A 20,717-nucleotide genomic window follows, 5' to 3' on the forward strand; every position below is an offset into this window, starting at 1 on the left:
ATACGAGGAAAAAAGCACCTGCTGAAAAATGTCGAAAATTCAGGTTTTCGTTTTTTGGCTGTAACTTTTGATGCGTCGATCGCAGCGTATTGGGATTGCGCCTAATCGATTTCTCTCGCAAAATTACGTCGGAATAGTGCCACAATTAATCTATTCCAGCACTTTTCAAAATCGCGAAAATTTTCGCTAAAAATACAAAGGGGTTAACCTTCCTTTTTTTTTGACCAAAAAATTTTTCGTCTCAGAATTGATTCGTATGACTCTTTTCCGACCAATTGGACCCCCAGGAACTCAGAAAACGCAGCAAAAGCAGCGTGGGATCAACGGGAGAGAAGATACGAGGAAAAAAGCACCCGCTGAAAAATGTCGAAAATTCAGGTTTTCGTTTTTTGGCTGTAACTTTCGATGCGTTGATCGCAGCGTATTGGGATTGCGCTCAATCGATTTCTCTCGCAAAATTACGTCGGAATTGTGCCACAATTAGATTATTTCAGCACTTTCGAAAATCGCAAAAATTTTCGCCAAAAATACAAAGGGGTTAACCTCCCTTTTATTTTGACCAAAAAATTTTTCGTCTCAGATTTGATTCGTATGACTCTTTTTCGACCAATTGGACCCCCAGGAACTCAGAAAACGCAGCGAAAGCAGCGTGAGATCAACGGGAGAGAAGATACGTGGAAAAAAGCACCTGCTGAAAAATGTCGAAAATTCAAGTTTTCGTTTTTTGGCTGTAACTTTCGATGCGTTGATCGCAGCGTATTGGGACTGCGCCCAATCGATTTTTCCCGCAAAATTACGTCGGAATAATGCCTGAAAGAATCAATTTCAGCACTTCTCAAAATCGCGAAAATTTTCGCCCAAAATTCAAAGGGGTTAACCTTCCTTTTTTTTTGTCCAAAAAATTTTTTGTCTCAGAATTGATTCGTATGACTCTTTCCCGACCAATTGGACCCCAAGAAACTCGGAAAACGCATCGAGAAGGGCGTGAGATCAACAGGAGAGAAATTGAGAAGAAAAATACACCTGCTGAAAAATGTCGAAAATTCGGGTTTTCGTTTTTTGGCTGTCACTTTTGATGCGTCGATTGCAGCGTATTGGGATTGCGCCCAATCGATTTCTCTCGCAAAATTACGTCGGAATAGTGCCACAATTAATTTATTCCAGCACTTTTGAAATTCGCGAAAATTTTCGCCAAAAATACAAAGGGGTTAGCCTTCCTTTTTTTTTGACCAAAAAATTTTTCGTCTCAGAATTGATTCATATGACTCTTTTTCGACCAATTGGACCCCCAGGAACTCAGAAAACGCAGCAAAAGCAGCGTGGGATCAACGGGAGAGAAGATACGAGGAAAAAAGCACCCGCTGAAAAATGTCGAAAATTCAGGTTTTCGTTTTTTGGCTGTAACTTTCGATGCGTTGATCGCAGCGTATTGGGACTGCGCCTAATCGATTTCTCTCGCAAAATTACGTCGGAATAGTGCTACAATTAATTCATTCCAGCACTTTTCAAAATCTCGAAAATTTCCGCCAAAAATGCAAAGGGGTTAGCCTTACTTTTTGCTCGAGTGAAATATCCTATTTTCTAGAGGTGATCTGAGCCACTATCGTTAAATTTATTGTATCCGCAAGAGTGCGAAAGAGATATCCAGATAAGAAAGCGATCAAGAGTTCAGGATAGACAAAAGTAACATTGTTTAAACTAAATTTATGTATTTGTAATATTCAGGACACCTAAACCAAAGACGATACAATATTATACAACATTCATCGTTCGTGCATACATTTCTCGCTAGCGTACCTCTGCCGAAATTTGAGCTGTGTACTCAAACTATGATTATAATCATCCGATATAATATTTTTCATGGTCTGCCCATGACAGTGTATATTGCACACATATTTTCTCATCCAATAATTAGATTACTGATCACATATTCAATGATATTATTGCTTTTCCTTAGTTTTCAACTCCAGCTCTATCTGTTAACCTATTAAATAACTACACACTGACACAGGAACACTTGTACTAGAATTAAGTCATACGGAATAAATCGAAACTTTGAGCCATGAATTTATGACTTTTCTCTATCACCTTGTCGAAACCCAGTCAAAATTTTCTTTGTATTTTGGATGGTACTTCTGAACCTTTCTTTGTTAGGTAAAACTTGCTGTCTTTGCGAAGTTTGTACTCCAATCGGACCCTCGAAAATGAAGAATGGGTACATACAATCGCAAAGGACCAACAACTGATAATACCGCAAGATTTTCTTGTTTGTCGGCTGAATCTCTTGACCCATTGCGCGCGGCGTGTTCGGACTGCGCGCAATCGATTTTTATCTCAAAATTACGTGTGTATGAAAGTGCATGAAAGAATTGTTTCCAGCGTTATCAAAAATTGTCAAAATTTTGGGCAAAAATCACGACATATTGTAATACGCCGTTCGCGGTGAGCTCAGACTACGCAACGGTTCTCTATCGAAAAAAATAAGTAGCTAAACTTTGTCCGTAAAAATCTTACAGGAGTTAGATTCATTCCGTGTCTGTTGCGGCGAAAAACCAATGGTCCTAGAATCAGTTTGAGACGCGTTTTCAGACTCGTCGCGACCTTCGTATCAATAATTAATCAGAGAGCATTCATACAACATAGTTTTGTCATCATTTCCCATATTCATATCAGTACAAAATATTTAATTAGAAATACATGATTGATGATACTATGCAGATTATAGGGTAACGTACTAACTAATTAACTAATTAACACCCATCAATATCACGCACATAAATTTTCACCTCCACGATCCAATTAACGTCAACTAAATTGAACTAAACGTGGTTTCCCAAGCAAATCGTTTAAGCACATTTTCAGATATTTTGAATCTGCTCAGTTTAACGATAAACGCTTGATCACTGTTATATGTCTTCCGTGCCACTTATTAAGGACCTTCTTCCATTGAAATCCGTGTGATTTGCAGTGTTCATTCATCTTGTGCTGCTCGACATCATGCGTTTGTGTTGAAGACTTCCAGCCGATGAACTTGACGCGAATTTATTATTCTCCAGTAAAAAATGCATTCGACGTTCTCCATACTGCCAAATCTTGGCTACACATGCATGTGACATTCTGGAAAATTAAACACCAGTCTATATCGGTTCATACACGTCGTAGCTGTGAAATTCCGTATGCTGTACTCACTTCAGATCTCCAATAATTCATCGTTTGATGATGCTGTACGTGTACGACGTAACATAGGTTGCTCAGTATTGCCTGTCAGTCAATCTAAATTCAAGATCTTCCAGCGTACGTGCCGAGGTTTCGGTATTCCAAGTACTGCGATGCTGTACACTTGAAAATTTTCCGTGACTCGCCTGTTTGACAGACCTCACTCAAGGCTCACAACTCTGTAACATAAATCGAAAGAAGCAAATAACCCGTTCACGCATTCATACGATATACATAACTTTTGATCCCGGAAACCGATTCGCGTTTGCACAACAGCATAATTTTTCGATTATTCTATAGACGTGCTACGCATGCTCACATATCTATCTATAAATATACTATTTCATTCGAAGTACCTGTATTGTAGTTTCGTTTATTTCCCTCGAACTACTTCAACGATTATCCTGAATCCTTGAACAAATTGCGAACGTAGAAATAGGTAGATATGCTAAGACAAGAAACCCTGTTCGTTAAAAAAAAAATGATTATGAATTTGCAGCGATATATTATCTAACGAAATGCCATGATGGCGAGAATCAATTTATGGTAGTCTGCTTGCATGAAAATCATCATCAGCAGTCCGGTCGACAAACGGTCGACCCTACAGACCATGGTAAAAGGTGACGATATAGCACAGCTGAAAGCCATTATCACACGAATTAGTGTCTGAGTGGGCCGTCAATGAAAACGCACTCAAATGGGGAATGGCCGCTGACTAAGAGTTTAAATGAATAACAACAACAATAATAATAATAATAATAATAATAACTAAAAAATATAAAATAATTAAGAAGCACGTCATCCGTTACGTCAGGGGAAACTGCTTCCCCTTTTCATGCCCATAGAAATATAACCAGCATAAAACGGAGAATATATCTATCTCATGGGGAAAAATATGAGCCTGCATCGGAAATGATAAGTTGATAAAAAAAAAAAAAATGAATTACCATCACAAAATATATTAGTGGTCGAGCTTCCTCGTCTAACGATATATGCTGATTGACATGCGGGTGGAGCGGCTGGCATGCGGCGTTGAAACGATTGGCGGTAATTTTGTGCCGACTGGGAAATGATACAACCGTGAATGGTGGCGCAACGGAAACACTTTTACTTTCTCTTTCTCTTGCATGCGGGCCGACGACTACCCGTCGAAGAAAGTATCTTCGAATTGATTGTGCCGAGCACAATACTGGCTCTCGTTCAATTTCCCGATACACGCTTTTGCCATAGCTTCGCAGAGAGCTGTCTTATTTTTTCAGTCCGACGTTCGTTTTCTTAGCTGACGATAAATGGGAGAGTCCAAGTGGTGTGGGGAATTCTCCGTTCAGACCTCATGGATCTTTATCTAACGTGTTAATGAAGAGAGCAGACCCTGTTATCTGTCTGGATGTGATGCGTGCGATGAGTCTGGCAAGGATTTTCAACCTCATAGAATTTCGAGGCGACGATTAATGTTTGTGTCTGAGGAGTGATTGGCTCCTTTTTACTCCATCTTAGTTCAACAGACGGTCTTTCTCCGTTTGGAGTACCGGTCAGAAAAACAAACCTTTTGTCAAGTGAATTGTCACTGACAATAGATTATATTTTATCCAAACTTCATTACATTTTTTTTTTTTTTTGTGAATTTTTTGCATAATAGAGGAAAAAATATTTGCGCTCTGTATTCAGGTAATGAAAATATTGTTTATCATTGCGTTAGTCAAACACAGCTGCGTTGGCTGTAAGCGATCACAAATTTTTCTCCATACTCTTCAGTTTTGCCCCATTTTTCGAGCCAGGCACACGTGGTTCTAGATTAAAATTTTTTTTCCACGGAATTCCACGTGTCGCGCAGTGAGTACATTTATTCGGTGGAATTTCGTTACTTATATCGTACCAATAAAAATTTTTTCGGCTTCGAGTATTACGGATGACTTGAAGGATGTGACTTTTCAACGAGTCGAACATGAGCAAACTGTTCAGAGTAGATTATTGAGCAAGCCCGTTTAAACTGTGTTTTTAAAATGAGGTTAACGATTTATGGTGAAATAATTATGCAAAGTGGGAGAAGTGAGAAAGGGGAAAAAATTATTTGACTCTCTGCGATGGCAAGGAATGACATTTGAGTCGTTCTACCGTCGTCGACATTCGCTTTACATTCAATATTAAAAATATTAAAAAATGCGGGAATAATGCGAGGCCTGAAATTTTGCCACTGTCAATCAACTGTCACGGTTTCCTAGACCTGGAATTCTGCATGTTGAACCGGAGCTTACACGCATTTTGCAATATCTTTCCACACCGAATTCTTGCCTCTCTGATTTATCGCCGTATGCGGCAAACGTTTCCTCGACCTGCATTATCGCATGAATATGGTAATGTTGGTGGTCCAGAGTTTGGCACATCTCTACGGCTGTAGCTTATACCCACTTATTACGGTGTGCAATAAATCTCGAGGAACCGCGGCGCGAAGGTCTGCACGCTTCGTATGCATTCGTTACGTGTAGGTAAAAGAGACTCCACCTCTCTCGGTGAAAAAAATATTGTCATACATGTTTGCGGAACGAAGCGTCCTCCGCGCTTTTAATCATTATTTATTAAGTAACCGTAGGTTGCGATATTCCGACGCTTTGCAATTTCAAAATCATCCAGAGATTGCGTTTCACTTTTCCAATAACACCGTAATTCTTTGATCTCGGCTGAAGCTGTTTTCGCAAGAGGTTTCAAACACTGGTTTACGATTATCTGCAGATGAAAGTATCTCGAATACGGTGACGATCGCAGTCAATTGGTGTTTCAAGTGAAATCCATTCCTCGGATAAAACGAATGAAAAATTTTAGAAACTAAAAAGAAATTCAGGAGGCATTTGTATCCCCCCTAGAATAAGCTTGAATATTTCAATAAATTTCCAACAAGCGGCTGAGTTTTACCTTCACAAAAATCAATTACGATCTCTGTATGGTAACGGAGACACTGTTACATCGCACAATCTTGCCTCTTCTGTTGGTCGTAATTTATCGAATGTGTTGGCTGAAGTAAAAGCTGCAAGTTACATAGACTTGAATAATAGTCAGAATAATTCATCGGTTGATGAGATGGTAGGAAGGTTGGTTAACAATTAAATCCTCAGACTTAAGATTAGCTTTGTCACCTCACCCAGGCGTAGAATTAAAAAAAAACTACAATTTTTTGCCCATCCGTCTCTACCCAAAGTTTCGGAATGAGAAACGCTAAGCGTGTTCCAATTCTATCCACGTTGAAGATGAGCGCTTGACTTAATTTCTCGAGTGGGTTTTGTGCTAATCCCTCATCGTCAGAGAAATTTCATCCTAATTATCAACTTGCTTTCGAAGCTATCGTTTGCCGTTTCTGGTGCGTGATCAAGTTTACGCAGTAGTTAATTACGCCATATAAATACATGGAGTTCTATCACCGTTTTCACGGTCCTTGTTTACAGATTCTTCTCAAGTAGCACAAATACCTGGAACCAGAAAGCAAACGACGCGTGTACGTCATCGCAAAATGATTTCGCTCGAACCGTCGAAGAATCGTTAACACTGTCTATGCACATGTCATGCAAATTTGAAAAGCGAGCTGCAATCTTATTTTCTAACATTCACGATACCAAATATACTCGCAGTGAAAGTCCCAAGAGAAGGGATTACGTACGTATATCTCATTTCATACTCTACGCGTAAATGCAAATTCCGTACCAAAAATTCATCACCACCAGTAGTCGCTTATAGGCAATGCATATTTCAGATATAACATCATTACGAAACGAGAAAGGTTACAGGTACCGCCAAATCGTGGTCTTCTTTTTGTTCGTTCCCAGTTCTAACTCTCCGGGTTCTTTTCTCCTAGAATCGTAACGACGGAGAGTCGACTTTGCCCCCGTTTATCGGCCTTTGTAGGTCCATCACCACCACCGTGCACCGGTCCAGCTGCATTCCGTTTCCAGTCCAAGATGCATTGGAGGCTGATGGTCATTGTAGAGAAGGGTGATGGGCTACTCAACCATGCCCCTTCCCCAGGTTTTACCTTTTTCTCCTCCTACGTGACGGTGGCAGGTAGTCGACGTCATCACACTCGCATTATTCGCGACTCGTATACCGATTCCGCTGCTTAACAGACCAGGTGACGCCGGCGTTGTGGACGGCTGTCGTGTCATTCTTTCCGATAGTTTAACCGCGGTGAAATATAACGTGTATCTCTGATAATAATTCTCGGTCGGTCAGAAATCTGTTCGGAAATAGTCCCGGGCACTGTAAAAGGATGCGAGAGACTTCGAAGCAGGGGGCGACAAAAACCCGATCGGTGATTCGTTGAACCAGTTTCAAGCAGAGGTGAAAGTGCTCCGATTACTCTTGCTTGCTTGTTGATTTCGCCTTTTTTTCCCGGCGCAAGATCAAGTTGATCCGCAAGACAGAGTGACTGGGGAGCAAAGACGGCGAAGTGACCGGAGGTCGAGACACTGTAAAACAATGATCAGCCACCGTGTGTGAGTACCGTTACCATGGTGTGATATTGATCGGAGTTAATTCAACCGCAACGCGATGACGGCCACCTTGTCGTTGGATTAAACAGTTAGCTACGGAAGCTAGAATCATCGGAGGGGGAATAATAATCGCATAGTTCCGAACCTCGGTGAATATTCGCCGACGATTTCAGGACCGAGTTGTCGGCCTAGAAACCGTGCCGGTATTTTTAACAGGTGAAGAAAACTGGCTGCAAGAAGAAGTGAAAAAGAATGATATAAAAATACCAGCGGAATGAATGAGAGCCAAAAGTGTTACAGTACATGTATACCTAGTCGACGAATTATCACACTCGCTTTCTAACAGTTGACGTGTATAATATAAATTCAGTCGCGTCACCGCGCTCTTCGTAACCGTTGGCCTTATACAGCTTCTGTTTGTATATGTGTGATTGAATTTTATTCTCTTGATTGAAATTCCCTCGTCGAACTGTTATTGACGAAGATTAATTCCAGAGTGACGTTGATCGAGATATGAAGTGCTGAGAATCTCGCGGTCCTCGTACTGCCGACAAATCTCCGAGTACAAGGCTCACATCTTGTGAGGATCGTGACCATGCATCGGATACCTTCGAAAAATCACGTTTCAAAAAAGGATTATATTCGCGTTACAGGTAAGAGTGGGACTCCGAACATTTACCTCATGCAACTTTTTTCTACAAGCCTCGATTCTTATTAATTATACACCCGCCGATGGATTACTCCCACGTTTTTGACTAATATAAACCAATTTCCGACAAGCTGTTCGACACGAGGGTTGTTAACCAAAAATCTTTATCAGCATCACCTCCCCTCCCTTCCCTCCGCCATAATTCGATTCAATTACCGCGCCTTTTGAAAAAAATCGATTTAATTCATTAGTAAAGTTACGATCAAAGAAAGCCATTGAATTGAATATTCTCGACATTATCAGGGCTGTATTTTATCTCGGGTAAAAGTTCCGGTGAGACGTGAGCCGCAGAAACTCGGTTAGGTTGTAAAGAATTCTTAATCTCCGTATCACTGCGGTGCAACTAACGTAATCGTGAAGACCGTAGCTGGTAGGTAAAAAGTAAAAGTTGTCCGGCGCACAAAGGCATCGGGTTTCTAGGTCAGCCGTTTGATTCGAACGTTGTATCAAACTTCCGGCGGTAGCCTGATGCATCTTTGAGCACACTATCGTCTACTCCACATGCGTTTTAGGCTTGTGCTATTCTGCCGAGCAGCGCACGTGAAGCGCTAAGCGTAGACACGAAGCCTGATCGAGATGACAATCTTCTTCGACGTAAAAAGCTTGTAAAACAATATCGACGAGACATTCTTCATCCTTGTTTGTGACAATTTCTCATGATAAGCTGGAGTTCATAAATAGAAATGATTCATGGCAACTACCGGCTTGTTGTCGCCTCGTGGAATCTAAAATGACTATAGACGATACAGCATCGGTGAAAATTGTCAGTGGAATTAACAGCAGCGCGGTTGATTTAATCATTCGTTTGTTATTCGCGGTCTGATCCGGTCATTCACATTCGCGTTCTCTGCGTCGCGTCGCAACGGTTTGACTTTGGCACGTGACAAGTTTTTCTTTAAATAACTATGAACGTTCTTGCGGTGTCCGGTAATTGATTGGCCGGATTCGACCAGACCAGAACAGAGAAGGACGAGCCGACCACTTTAAGCTGTTCACGGGACAAAGGAACTTTGAAAGCTTTATGAGAGGATCACGATTACTCTGCTAGTCTCTCGACCGCAGACTTTCATCTCGCGATTTCTGAAGCTCTGCCAATTCTGCAACGGAGAACGTGAATTACAGGAATAATTGCATAACCGGCAAGTATAGAATTGTGCAGGCACAGCTACGCCGTATAATTTGCCGCGATAATACCCGACCGAAATCCGATCTGGCACTGCTGACTGTGAAGAGAATTTGAGCTGAACTGTTACTCTGTCCCTTTCCCGTCGCGATATTATATCTGATAAAAGTAATCATCCGACGATCCAATAGTCAGCTGTCGTCTTCTGAGGTACAAAAATTACGAAATTTAAACTAGGTTCTGCGTCATTGTCGTTATCAGGAATCGTTTCATTTATAGCGATCATCACGGCTTTGATTTATTGTTTGAGCTTATCGTTGGCGGGATTGTTGTATAGATTTTGACGCCGCACGTTTCAGCAGTTTCGGACTTGATCATCCAGTGCGGTAATTGTGATCGATTTTCTATTGACTGTTTTTGTTTTGGTTTTTCATTTTCTTCTGGTTTCCATTTTTCTTCCTCTCTCGTTCAACTCTTGAATGGATAACGTGAGTTTGCGTAAAATGCTTATAGAGTATATTATCATAGGTACAGGTATAGGTACGTATTTTTAACAGCGAAAACCTGTTCAGCTTTCCAATGTGAACGTCCCACTCATACCTGTAGTGAAAAATATTTATTGTTTTTACCTTGACTCATTTTTACGACGATGTTCAACGTCCAGGCTGACGCTTCATGCTTTACGCACTTACGATGGCCGGGGTCTGTAAGTCGAGTTTCGAGTATTTCCGTAATTATAAACTCCCAGCGAAATAAAAAAGAAGACAAAAATCATCTTCCAACTCTTTGGAATTTAATAGGATTTTCGTGAAAATCCGTCCAGATAGAGAAGAATTTACTACGTCTCTCGTACGTATTTATACAAAAGGATTATGAATAATTCGCATTAATGCAGATGTTTTGTAATTAACTTGCAAGTTCAATATTTCATACCTCGTACGCCGGTTGAGATGAGGAGGCGGTATTATGTAATAATGGATATCGTATCGTCGGATAATTATAATGCGAGTCGCGAGCTCAACAAAAAGTCTGAAAGCCGATTAGGGTACATGTGAAAAATAAAATTCGGCGCTTTGAAGCTAAAATATCTTCCCGTGCACGTGCGGGCAATTTACCCTATTATTTTTTGGAATAAGAGACTGTTTATAAATACAGAGGCACGTAATATTCGTACAAAATAACTTTTCGTATTGCGCATTCATCGCGGTTTGTGAGTAAAATTTATGAATAAAAAATAAAGCCACCGTCGTATTATGGATATCCGAGAACCATTTCCGCTCTTGTGTGGCTGTAACGGATGTTTTCCTTGCTCGCTTTGTAACGGTGAGCCGATTCAATGTCTCTTTCAGCCAACAATTTATTCATCAACCGCTCGATGCATGAACAGGCTTATTATTTTCTTTATGCGTTTCAAGCGAGGTCGCGGTACAGTTTGCATTTGTCCAATACTCGCAATATTGATTCACAGGTTTCTCCGGAAGTATATTTACAGGTAATAAGTATACGTAATCATGCGGAAATTATGCCGAGTATCTTCTAATACGCAAAGAAGATTTTCACTGGGGACTTACGTTACAAATAGGAAAGGAAAAAGAGACACGGAAAATTTTCAAATTTTATAACTCGAAGCTATTGTCCTGCGGTCTGAATATTTAATGGACGGACTCTGATCATTTATGCAATTATGGTTACCTATTTGGCTTTTGGGCTGACGCACCGTTACGCACTTGACTTCGCTCTTTGATCATTAATATAGTCACAGTCGAACAGAGAGTGAGATTTTTAGGTAGCAGTGGTATCGGTTTAGTGAATAATTACACGTCAATTCCTTGTGCCAATTTCTCGGGCAAAGACCATCCCTTCGTTCCGTCTCTCCGAAAAGGGGCTTCAGCTGGATTCCCATGCGAAGGCAGCTGTGCCGAGTAGCGTATCCGAAACAAAGAAATCAATGTTAAATCCGCATTTTATCCTGCCAACATCGTAAATTTATTTCCAAAGTACATCCTCCGCAGGATGGAAGAAAGTCCTTGATTCTGTCTTTGATCGACGTGCGCGCGTGACAAAAAAAAAAAATCAACGAATAAACACAGATAGTCACGTCAGAATCGTAAGTGTCTTGATAAGATTCTTGTTGAGCAATTTTTCGGGAAGTGTGTGATGAAAGATGCGACAAGATAATTTTGGAAGGGGAAGATAAATAAAAACAGAAGTAAATACGGATGACCAAAGTCATGGGAAAAGGGCGAGAGAAATAGAAGTCTGGTAGGAAATTGAGGGAGCGTTGTTGTTTCGCGAAAGTAATTTCCAAATGGGAAGAGTGCGTTGGCGGATTCGCTCAATAGTAATTCGACGCCCTCCTTCATTTCGGCTTCCATGCCTGAACATCCCTTCCAAGAAGCCGGACGAAATGGGGATTCTCACCAATTTATTTCACGGCTGCAACGAAAAAAATCGCCAGGATCCTCCGAGCTTTTCAAGTATCTACCACAGCTCTCACTCTAATTTTTTTTCTCGTTTCAGTAAATAGCTGCTGCAGGAAGCTAAGCCGGGTTTGATGGATTCGATGTTGAAGTTTCACCGGCTGCTAAAGCTATGCTTCTTGTTAACGGCATTGTGCGCTGCGGAGGCGTCGTACAACGTCGGTGTCGGGATTGCCGATACCACAGGACCCGTGGCCGAGATCGTATTTGTGAGTGATCTTTCGTGTTTTTTCATCGAAGCCGGAAGGCTTCTCTGCGTTACGGGTTGTAAAATTGCCTTCGTATTCGAGCATGTATGGAAAAAATTGCCAACTATTTTGCTATTTTATTAATAAACAGTTGCTAACTTAGAGGACCTTGGATAAACTTCTTGCAGTCTTGCTGAAAGGAATCCGTGAATTCTCTTTAGTTTACAAAAGCCTCAACCTCCAAACAGCTGGTGGGAAGATGGGCTTTGTGTTCAAGGTATTTCATCAAAATTTAACCGCAGAGATTGCCGAGGCATGTGGTCGGAGTTTAGATACTGCATGAGGGGGATATTTTGGAAACGGAAATTAGTGTCAAATATCAGCGGATAGCATCAGGCAAAACCGCGTTTCGCTCGTTTTCTCACGTTTTAACGCCGCGTTTGATGTAAATTCGAGCTTGAAATTAAGTATTCATCAAGCTTGGAGTTCATTTTTTCATCAATATTCGAGGAAGAAGCGATATTGCAAGAGATACAAGCTCTTCCGCGACACCTTTGATGATCAAACGTCTAATGTTGTGAAAATAAATTTACAGATGGGATATGCCAGGCCGGAGCAAAAGGGATCGGGACTTCATCTCAGGACTTTTTCCCGAGCTTTTATCATCGATGATGGAGAGGAACGTTTCGTCTTCGTCAGCGTAGACAGTGCTATGATTGGACACGGTGTTAGGCTGGCGGTAATCAAACATCTTAATTCACGACGGTCAATGATATTTTTTCACGGTCTGTGCAGTCACGCTGGTTTCATTCAGCTATGATGAATTTCCTCATTATCCGTATCTTGAAATAAAAAGACAAACAATGTATCGCTACAAGAGTGACTCGAGAAATTTCCAAAATGCCATAATTATGCGCTGGATGATACTTTGTTTCATGGTCGATGTATCAGGCTTCTGCAATTAGTATCTTATTGTTAGACAGAAAAATCTGTGCTAAACGATTACCGGAGCGTGCTTAGAACCTGATCCTAAGTGGTATGTAAATTTGTATTATGTTGGCTTGTACAAATATGATTGGCTAATATTTACTGACCGTGAAACAAATATCACGGTCTAACAAATCGGGTCTCATATTTATATGAATCAAATACAAGGTCTCAGGTTTCACGTGGATTTTCTTGCATCGTCGTGGTAGAGAAACCATTGATCGGTCCGCTTCGCGATAGCTACTGCTCCTAAATTATTTTGAAAAATTTCCGATCACCAAAAAAATTTCCCAACGAAACTGAAAACGATTTATTCAATTTTTAATTGACTAATGAAAACACGATTAGTTACACATAAAATTATTACAGTTCGTTAATGAAACGCTAATCTTGATGGAAGGTGTATAACTTCTGAAATATCCTCAATCGCGTGAAAGATATAATCGTCTGTTTGGAGTTTCAGTGTAAAATACATCAACGAAATTTTCCCCCAGCTCCGGTGGAAAAGTCCGATGAACTTTTGTTTTAATGATCCCAGTATACGAATTACCAGGTGGAACTTGTAACTACGTCGTTACTCGTTTTACGTTCGACGACAATTGATAGGTTCAATTCTAATTACAGGTATTGAAGAAGCTGTCAGGGCGTTTCGACGATATGTACAGCGATAAAAACGTAATGATCAGCGGTACGCACACTCACTCAGCTCCTGGGGGGTACATGATGGACGTCCTTTTTGACCTCACCACTTTCGGCTTCGTCCAAGAATCATTTAACGCCATCGTCAACGGCATCACAAAGGTGAGGACATCATCGGCGCCATTTAAAAGGGTCCCGTTCAACTTTGAATACATTGTATCAACAGCGAGGAACATCGTCACTTGGGGAATTTATGTAAACGCAAATAGGGCAAGGGTTTCGGATCCTGCCGAACCCCGCAGGGGACTTTGGCTTTAAAATTACGGTTTGACCATAATCAATCAAACTGGGTTCAAGGTTGTTATGGGAGATTCAAGCGCTCCCTTTGTAGGACGGACCTTTGAAATCATGCTGGATTTTGAGGGTCCCTTTTCGCTAGGTCTCGAGAAGGTTGGTTGCGATCAATTACTTCCACCGTGATCGCGGTCTAGTTTCAGCTGAAATATTCAGCGGATAGATAAACACATTGGGTTCATTCCGACATGAGTGAATTTTATTTTTTTTTTTTCATTAACCGTCAGATCTCAACAATTACATTAGTTAAATGATCTTATTTCAATTTCGAACAGGAATGCCTGTCGGAGAAAAATACCGTCAAGATTTCTCAAATTCAGAGGATTGGAGTTTCGACTTTAAGATTTTAAGCTTTTTTGGAAATCAGATTAACGATCAATTTTGAACCTTGTTATTACAATGAGCTAGTATGTAATTTCACTGGAAGTGGTAATTCGATCATTTACATTCATCTGCCTGCATCGAATACCGATGACGAACGATTTCGAAAAAGTTTTCGCATAGAGCTCGAATCTTCGTTCGGATCAGAGATTTTTTTACCAGGTTATAAAACTCAATTTTTTCGCAAAGCTATTAAAAAATACCGACACGTATATTTTTTCAATTTGTCAAAGTCACCCCCCTGGATGAATCCATTACGTTCGACCAGTCTGGCCTGACGTTGGACACTTTAGTATACGAACGATATTCGTAAGGCCGATAGCGTTAAAATTAGAATGACTGACATCCGGTCAAGATTATTGCAACCGGTTATTTTTCATGCGCAGGGTCGTTCACCCTGTTTTTCACGACTAAACGGAGCCGGGAAATGTAATCGGATTAGTTGTCGATGTCTTGCCTCGATTAAGGACTGATGGATTAACCTTTTCTCCACAGAGTATTGAACGAGCTCACGACGCCCTTGTGCCGGGGAGAATTTTCGTTACTCAAGGAGAGCTAATGGGCGCAAACATAAACAGAAGTCCGAAAGCGTACCTGAATAATCCTGAAACCGAAAGGGCCAAGTAAGTTGAGAGTTTATTGTTTGTCCAACATAGCGATGGAGTCGCACGCTACTCCATTGTGACCAACGTATATATTCCGAGCATTACCCTCCTTGACTGTAAAACGACTCTCTTGTTTACACAAGCAGAGATTAGCTGAATTTGATGCTACACAGCGAAATAGCTGTTGCAAGTGAATCGGGTTGAATCTGTCTCCGTCAACTCAAAGTTACCTCGTTCCTCTATATTTTTCAGGTACGCGTACAACGTCGACAAGACAATGATTCAGCTCCAGTTCATCGCCGCTGATGACAGATCTCTAGGTGTAATTAACTGGTTCCCTGTTCATCCGACCAGCATGAACAACACCAACAAGCTTGTGTCCAGCGACAATGTCGGGTACGCCTCCATTCTGTTTGAGAAAACGATGAACAAGAATTCCATGGTTGGGAAGGTAATCCCATATTTCTCATTGCCAGATTGATATCAATTTCATGTACACTCGTGGCTCTAGAAAATTGCCTCTAATTAGTATAATAAATGATGATAATAATACGATGTACAATATTATGAGTCGAATAGCCACTTTCGTGATATTATATCTCAGAATAATTAATGACGTGGCGTAATGTCGAATTATTTTGAATCAGCATTAACTGGAACTCGTGTTTTAGTAATTTCCTGCCGAATAAGAACAGAGCATTTAAAAAATGATGTACTCATCCCGTCAGGATTGATGATTGTATTCATTTAAAGGGCTGGAAGCACGCAGCGTTTTGAACGAAAACCAATTCAATTCATCCGTTTATAAATAATTACCATGTACTCTGACTTTCTCATTCATTGGCATTCAATAACGAATGTCTAATTCCGGACACTGTAATATGGTTTAGAGTCTTTGTTACCTACCACGATAAGAACGCGACCTCGCGCACGTACACAATTTGTAAAATAATTGTCGGATTGCGTCATAATATCACATGAAAAGGCAGAAAATTGGACTATCGAATCAGGCTTGGTATCCAAATATCAGACACCCCTATTTGCTTGACAGGGTTCCTTTGTGGCTGCTTTTGCCTCAACGAATCTCGGGGACGTGTCGCCAAACACGAGAGGACCAAGATGCGAATTTACAGGGGAAACCTGCTCCGGCGCCGACACGTGCCCCGGTAAGCACGAGATGTGTTTTGCATCAGGACCCGGCAGAGACATGTTTGAAAGTACGAGCATGATAGCAAATAAAATGTACCAAAAGGCACTGGTGAGTGATACGCTTTGCATTTCACAAACACCCATTATTAAACTTTACAGAACGTCCTTCATATACCCGACACACGCAATGATTCGACAATTTTTTTCCCTCAATCACTTATTGTGCACACACGTCACGCCCTGGCGCTACTTAAGGCCGAACGTAAGGCTGCACACCATGGTCGAACTACCTCAACGGCAGTAGTATGCGAAATAAAGTTTTCAGTTCAACAAAGTAGGTACTTAATTGGAATACAGAACATTTCTTTTATTGTCGCATTGATACATTAAGGCTCGAATAATTTATTTACATGTAGATCGTTTTAACCGTTCAAAATTCGCGTAGGTGTTATCGGCCCTCGATAACGTCTAGTAGTACTTGTTGTATCCGTATCCGGAATCGTAGTGAGCTGGCGCCGCGACGTACTTGACAACCGGTGTCGGGGCGGGGTGGACGGCGTGTCCGATTTTCTTTACGACGGCGTTGAATCCGTTGTGGTCATCGGCGGTGTACTCGACAACGCGAACTGTACCGTCGGGCTCGTTCAGGCTGTAGGAACCCTTGACTACGTCTCCGTCTCGGACCTCCTCTTGGCTCTTAACGTCACCGGTGTGGGGGTCGTGGACTCCGTAGTTGTAGGAGTATTTTGGGTAGGCCTTGAATAAAAGGGATGGTCGGTTAGTGGTAGAGGTCAAACAGTACAAACTAGCTCGTTCAGTCTAGTGCAAGATTCAACGTTGTTCCACTGTTTTGTCACGGATCTAAAAGACACTAGTTGGTGTGTTGCTCTTCATCGTCAGTGCTGAAGAGTGACGTTAGTCGGCGTAATGGTATAAGGTTGCGCATTGCGAAAGATTAACGAATGTTCGCAGTCTTCACCGATGAGCAGTGACATAAGGGGATGTTTTAAGTCACACCAACCAACGTCGAATACTTCACTCAGAGAGTGGAACTGACCACTGGGGTCAGGTATCGTCAGGATGAATTTCTGGCGACTCGGGGAATGCTGTGTGAAAAAATGTACTCACGTAGCTGTCGTGGGCACCTTCGTAACCGGCTCCGTAACCAGCACCGTATCCTCCGTATCCTCCGTATCCTCCGTATCCTCCGTATCCAACCTTGGCGACGGCAACCGGAGCGACGGCGATGGCCGGGGCAACAACGGCTCCGTGAGATACGGCGTTGCCGTATCCACCGTAGCCAGGGTATCCTCCGTAGCCAGCGTAGCCTCCGTAGCCGTGGCCTGCAAGTCCGGAGTACCCGGCACCCTCGTATCCGAGAACACTAGCCTCAGTGGCGACTGCGGCCATGGCAACAACGACGAAGAACTGAAAATCGAGGAGAAGATAGAGAATGAATTGGAGGTTCGAGTGGCCGAGGATCTGGTCCGCAGCTTCTACTAACCCGGAACATGATTGCGCTTGTGTTTACGGAGCAGTTCTGGAGCGGACTGATGACATTCAAGTCCGGGGCGTTGCTTTTATAGCGCAAAAGTCCAGCGTACGCGGATCACGGTAACGACTCCTTCTGTGTATCACCAGTTGTGTAATTCAAGGCCTTGTCGGTGTTTTTTCTTCCCGTAACACTGCGTCAGTGTTTTTCACTGCCGTCTTAAATCGTTTTGTTTCTTTCCGGCAAAACTCCCAGTTGGGCAGCTCATGCCACTTTAACCCTACTACCTCTGCACCGCGTTACCACGATTGTCCGGCGAAGGTGGAGGAGGCACGCCGTTTCCGAAGGACGTTGTAGATACCTTTTGCCTCCACGCCCCCCGGTAAAGAACTGGCGTCACTTCACGAAAGTAATTGAAGAATGCGGGCAAGTTGCGTTTTGCCCAATATCACTGTACTTCGCCTATCTACGCACGTATTTGTTTATACATGTACAATACGCGTGTTTATAACACCATGCTGAATAATTATTACAACTCGAGAGTTTCACACACTCGAGTTCGAGGCTGTGAATAAAATATTATTTATACATCCACTGTATCAAGGATTTACCGCTTCAGTCGGTCTCCGATCATATCCATTATACGGCTGCTTTCCTAACTTTGCTAACGAACCACCTAGTTAAATTCACTAATTAAAAGCCTATTCGGTCATTCATCGAACTATTAATTATTCGTAAGGAGCTTGTATCTCGAAGCTCATTGCACGATGTTATATTATTTTTTAGGGAAAGTCCTCGTTTCCGGACTTTTGATTCACCGTCTTAATATCAAGGCGGCGTGGCGCGTTCAGTTGCGTTGCGTGAATTCTTAATTATATTTACACACTCGCTGCAGTAAGAGTTTCGGACTGTGACTAATTTAAATGTAAAAGATATCTCAAAGTGCAATGTATCCTTCCCTAAGCGAAAAACGTACGATACGACGCTACATGCGTATACGAAGAAGGAAAAACGATTGGAAAATATCAATCAGAACTGTTTCTCCTTCTCAAAAACTGATCAACCAACTTCGAAGGAAACACGCTATGAAAAAGTTTCTCCATTTCTACCGAGATCCACTTTCTATAAGTTTTCGTTGCATCGGTATAATTTGTCTTTTCAACAAAGAAGTCGTTTCTTCAAACTTCATAAAATTTTAATAAGCAGCTTTCGATCGGTTAGCCGATTGAATCAATTTCTGTGTGTACAGGCATAGTATCGGTTTATTGTTACTGTTATTATCGTTATCATTGTTATTATATTAAACAAGCCACCCCGAGGCTTACTTTCGTATCCAACGCGTACGTGGTTTCGATACTTGCAGACTCACCTAATGAGCCAAATCCGATTTGTTCAAAGAGATCAATTATTCTTTCACTGGGCATTTGTATACCTACACCGAGTTCGCGAATTGTGCGACCTTCGCAATTCCCGGGTGCCCGTCGATCGATAACATGTGTCCTGGAATGAGTCTTGATACGCTTCACATTTTCCCGGATCAGAAGTTTTTATCATTGTTTTTAGCCTGTGTACTGGAATAAAGTCGCTTACCGCGTGACTTACGCTCTCTTGAGTTCGCGTTGTTTAAATGTATAAACGAAATACCTGGTTGAATAAAAATTATTTCCCCACTTGCGAGTAACAAAATATCATTACAGCTACAAATTTTAAATTAAAAACGTTGGAAAAAAATTTATGACGTCATACGTAGTTGAAAATTTATAGTAACATGGTTTGAAAATATTTTTCTCGTCAATCTTCATCGCATAAATTATTCTGCAATCGTGCCAACAAGAATCTTTAGCCTTCTGTAATTTGTACGGAGTAGAATATCACATACATGTAAAAAGAATCGTATTGCGGAAGAAAAAAATGCTCCGCTATAATACAGCGGTAATTTGTAATTTAAGTTAAGACATTTAGGGTATATATGCGTGTAGAGATTGCGAAATGTCTCAAGTCTCAAGTACGGGTACACATGTATCGTTCGCTAGACGTTGAGAGGAGGAAGGACACATGGCATAAAATATCTACATCGATAAAATCTTCTAACTTTTAAAAATACTTGACCTTAATAGCATACCACAAACTGCACCAAATTGGCTGGCACGCAGCCATTACTTTATTCCTAATTTGAAGATTATAAATTTGAATGTGGAATAGCGTAATAGCTGCTTCTCAGATCAAAAGGCGTATAGGCATACCGTGTGTCGGCAATCGTTTCGAAATCAAAGGTTACGCCGAACCGGAAGTAACGGCGAGAAATATGAGAATGATAAATCAATTACAGATTACTCGATATATACATATATATATATATATACTTCATTGTACATAAATGATGTAGGAAAAGAGAATAAAAAAGTCTCGTACCAAATACTTCTGAAATACAGGTCTCGCTTCTCTGTCATTATACGTTCAATATATTTGACAGGTTGATTTCGATTAGGGGATGAGAATTTTATGTCAGGTTGTAAAAGTTGTTCTTATTACAATACTTGAATGTTACGCTCGAAGGAGTTCCCGGTCTTAGAAAGAATTATTTTCTTAAGAGATCCCACGAAATTGGGATCAGTCTTTCGTCTTTAAAAGCGAGAGAGTTTTCTCGTTTCAGCCGGCAGGTCGCAGTTGGCAGGAGGGCGATGTTGGAAAGACAGTTAATCTAACCCCTCGATAATGATATCCTCGCGTTGAACACCAATTCGTTATACACCGTGTCAACCTTCGGCCCGTACTAACTACTTAATACACAATGATTTGTCACTTGTACCCAGGTCGTACACTCCAGCAATGATCGGCAGATAAGACGATTATCTGAATACGTTTTTTTTTTTATTTTTTTTTTCTGTCACCTCGTCTTTCTCAAGACGAGCATTT

General features: G+C 41.3%; 2 protein-coding genes and 1 long non-coding RNA gene across 7 annotated transcripts in view; 1 reads left to right on the top strand and 2 right to left on the bottom strand.

The window, feature by feature from the left end:
• Window positions 1-1,736: 1,736 nt before the first annotated feature.
• On the bottom strand, window positions 1,737-7,395 carry LOC124211599 (uncharacterized). Of its 2 annotated transcripts, none has more exons than XR_006881488.2 (4): window positions 6,997-7,395; window positions 3,573-3,679; window positions 3,190-3,395; window positions 1,737-3,117 (listed from the first exon to the last, which is right to left on the bottom strand). It is a non-coding gene; the product is annotated as an uncharacterized lncRNA (long non-coding RNA). The 2 variants fall into 2 exon arrangements; XR_006881487.2 differs by having other exon boundaries at window positions 6,127-7,395.
• A 539-nt stretch (window positions 7,396-7,934) lies between these two features.
• The window catches only part of CDase (neutral ceramidase), a 37,691-nt gene continuing 24,908 nt past the window's right edge, over window positions 7,935-20,717 (top strand). The window contains exons 1-8 of one of the 4 annotated variants that reach the window (XM_046610768.1): window positions 7,935-8,119; window positions 8,190-8,347; window positions 12,047-12,215; window positions 12,790-12,933; window positions 13,806-13,982; window positions 15,051-15,178; window positions 15,413-15,611; window positions 16,212-16,418. In XM_046610768.1, coding sequence (XP_046466724.1) covers window positions 12,081-12,215; window positions 12,790-12,933; window positions 13,806-13,982; window positions 15,051-15,178; window positions 15,413-15,611; window positions 16,212-16,418 — 990 coding nt within the window. In that variant the 5' untranslated portion in view covers window positions 7,935-8,119; window positions 8,190-8,347; window positions 12,047-12,080. Of the gene's footprint in view, window positions 8,120-8,189; window positions 8,348-9,203; window positions 9,543-9,892; window positions 9,913-12,046; window positions 12,216-12,789; window positions 12,934-13,805; window positions 13,983-15,050; window positions 15,179-15,412; window positions 15,612-16,211; window positions 16,419-20,717 lie in introns of those variants that run through there. The other 3 variants (XM_046610752.1, XM_046610788.2, XM_046610797.2) reach the window with 3 other exon arrangements.
• Window positions 16,652-17,922, bottom strand: CPR6 (cuticular protein 6). The gene is made up of 3 exons (XM_046610822.2): window positions 17,814-17,922; window positions 17,438-17,737; window positions 16,652-17,065 (listed from the first exon to the last, which is right to left on the bottom strand). Exons 1-3 carry the CDS (start codon window positions 17,820-17,822, stop codon window positions 16,778-16,780), a joined length of 597 nt encoding a protein of 198 aa, XP_046466778.1. The 5' UTR covers window positions 17,823-17,922; the 3' UTR covers window positions 16,652-16,777.

The sequence above is a fragment of the Neodiprion pinetum genome, chromosome 1, assembly GCF_021155775.2.
Source record: "Neodiprion pinetum isolate iyNeoPine1 chromosome 1, iyNeoPine1.2, whole genome shotgun sequence".
Classification (NCBI taxonomy): domain Eukaryota; kingdom Metazoa; phylum Arthropoda; class Insecta; order Hymenoptera; family Diprionidae; genus Neodiprion; species Neodiprion pinetum.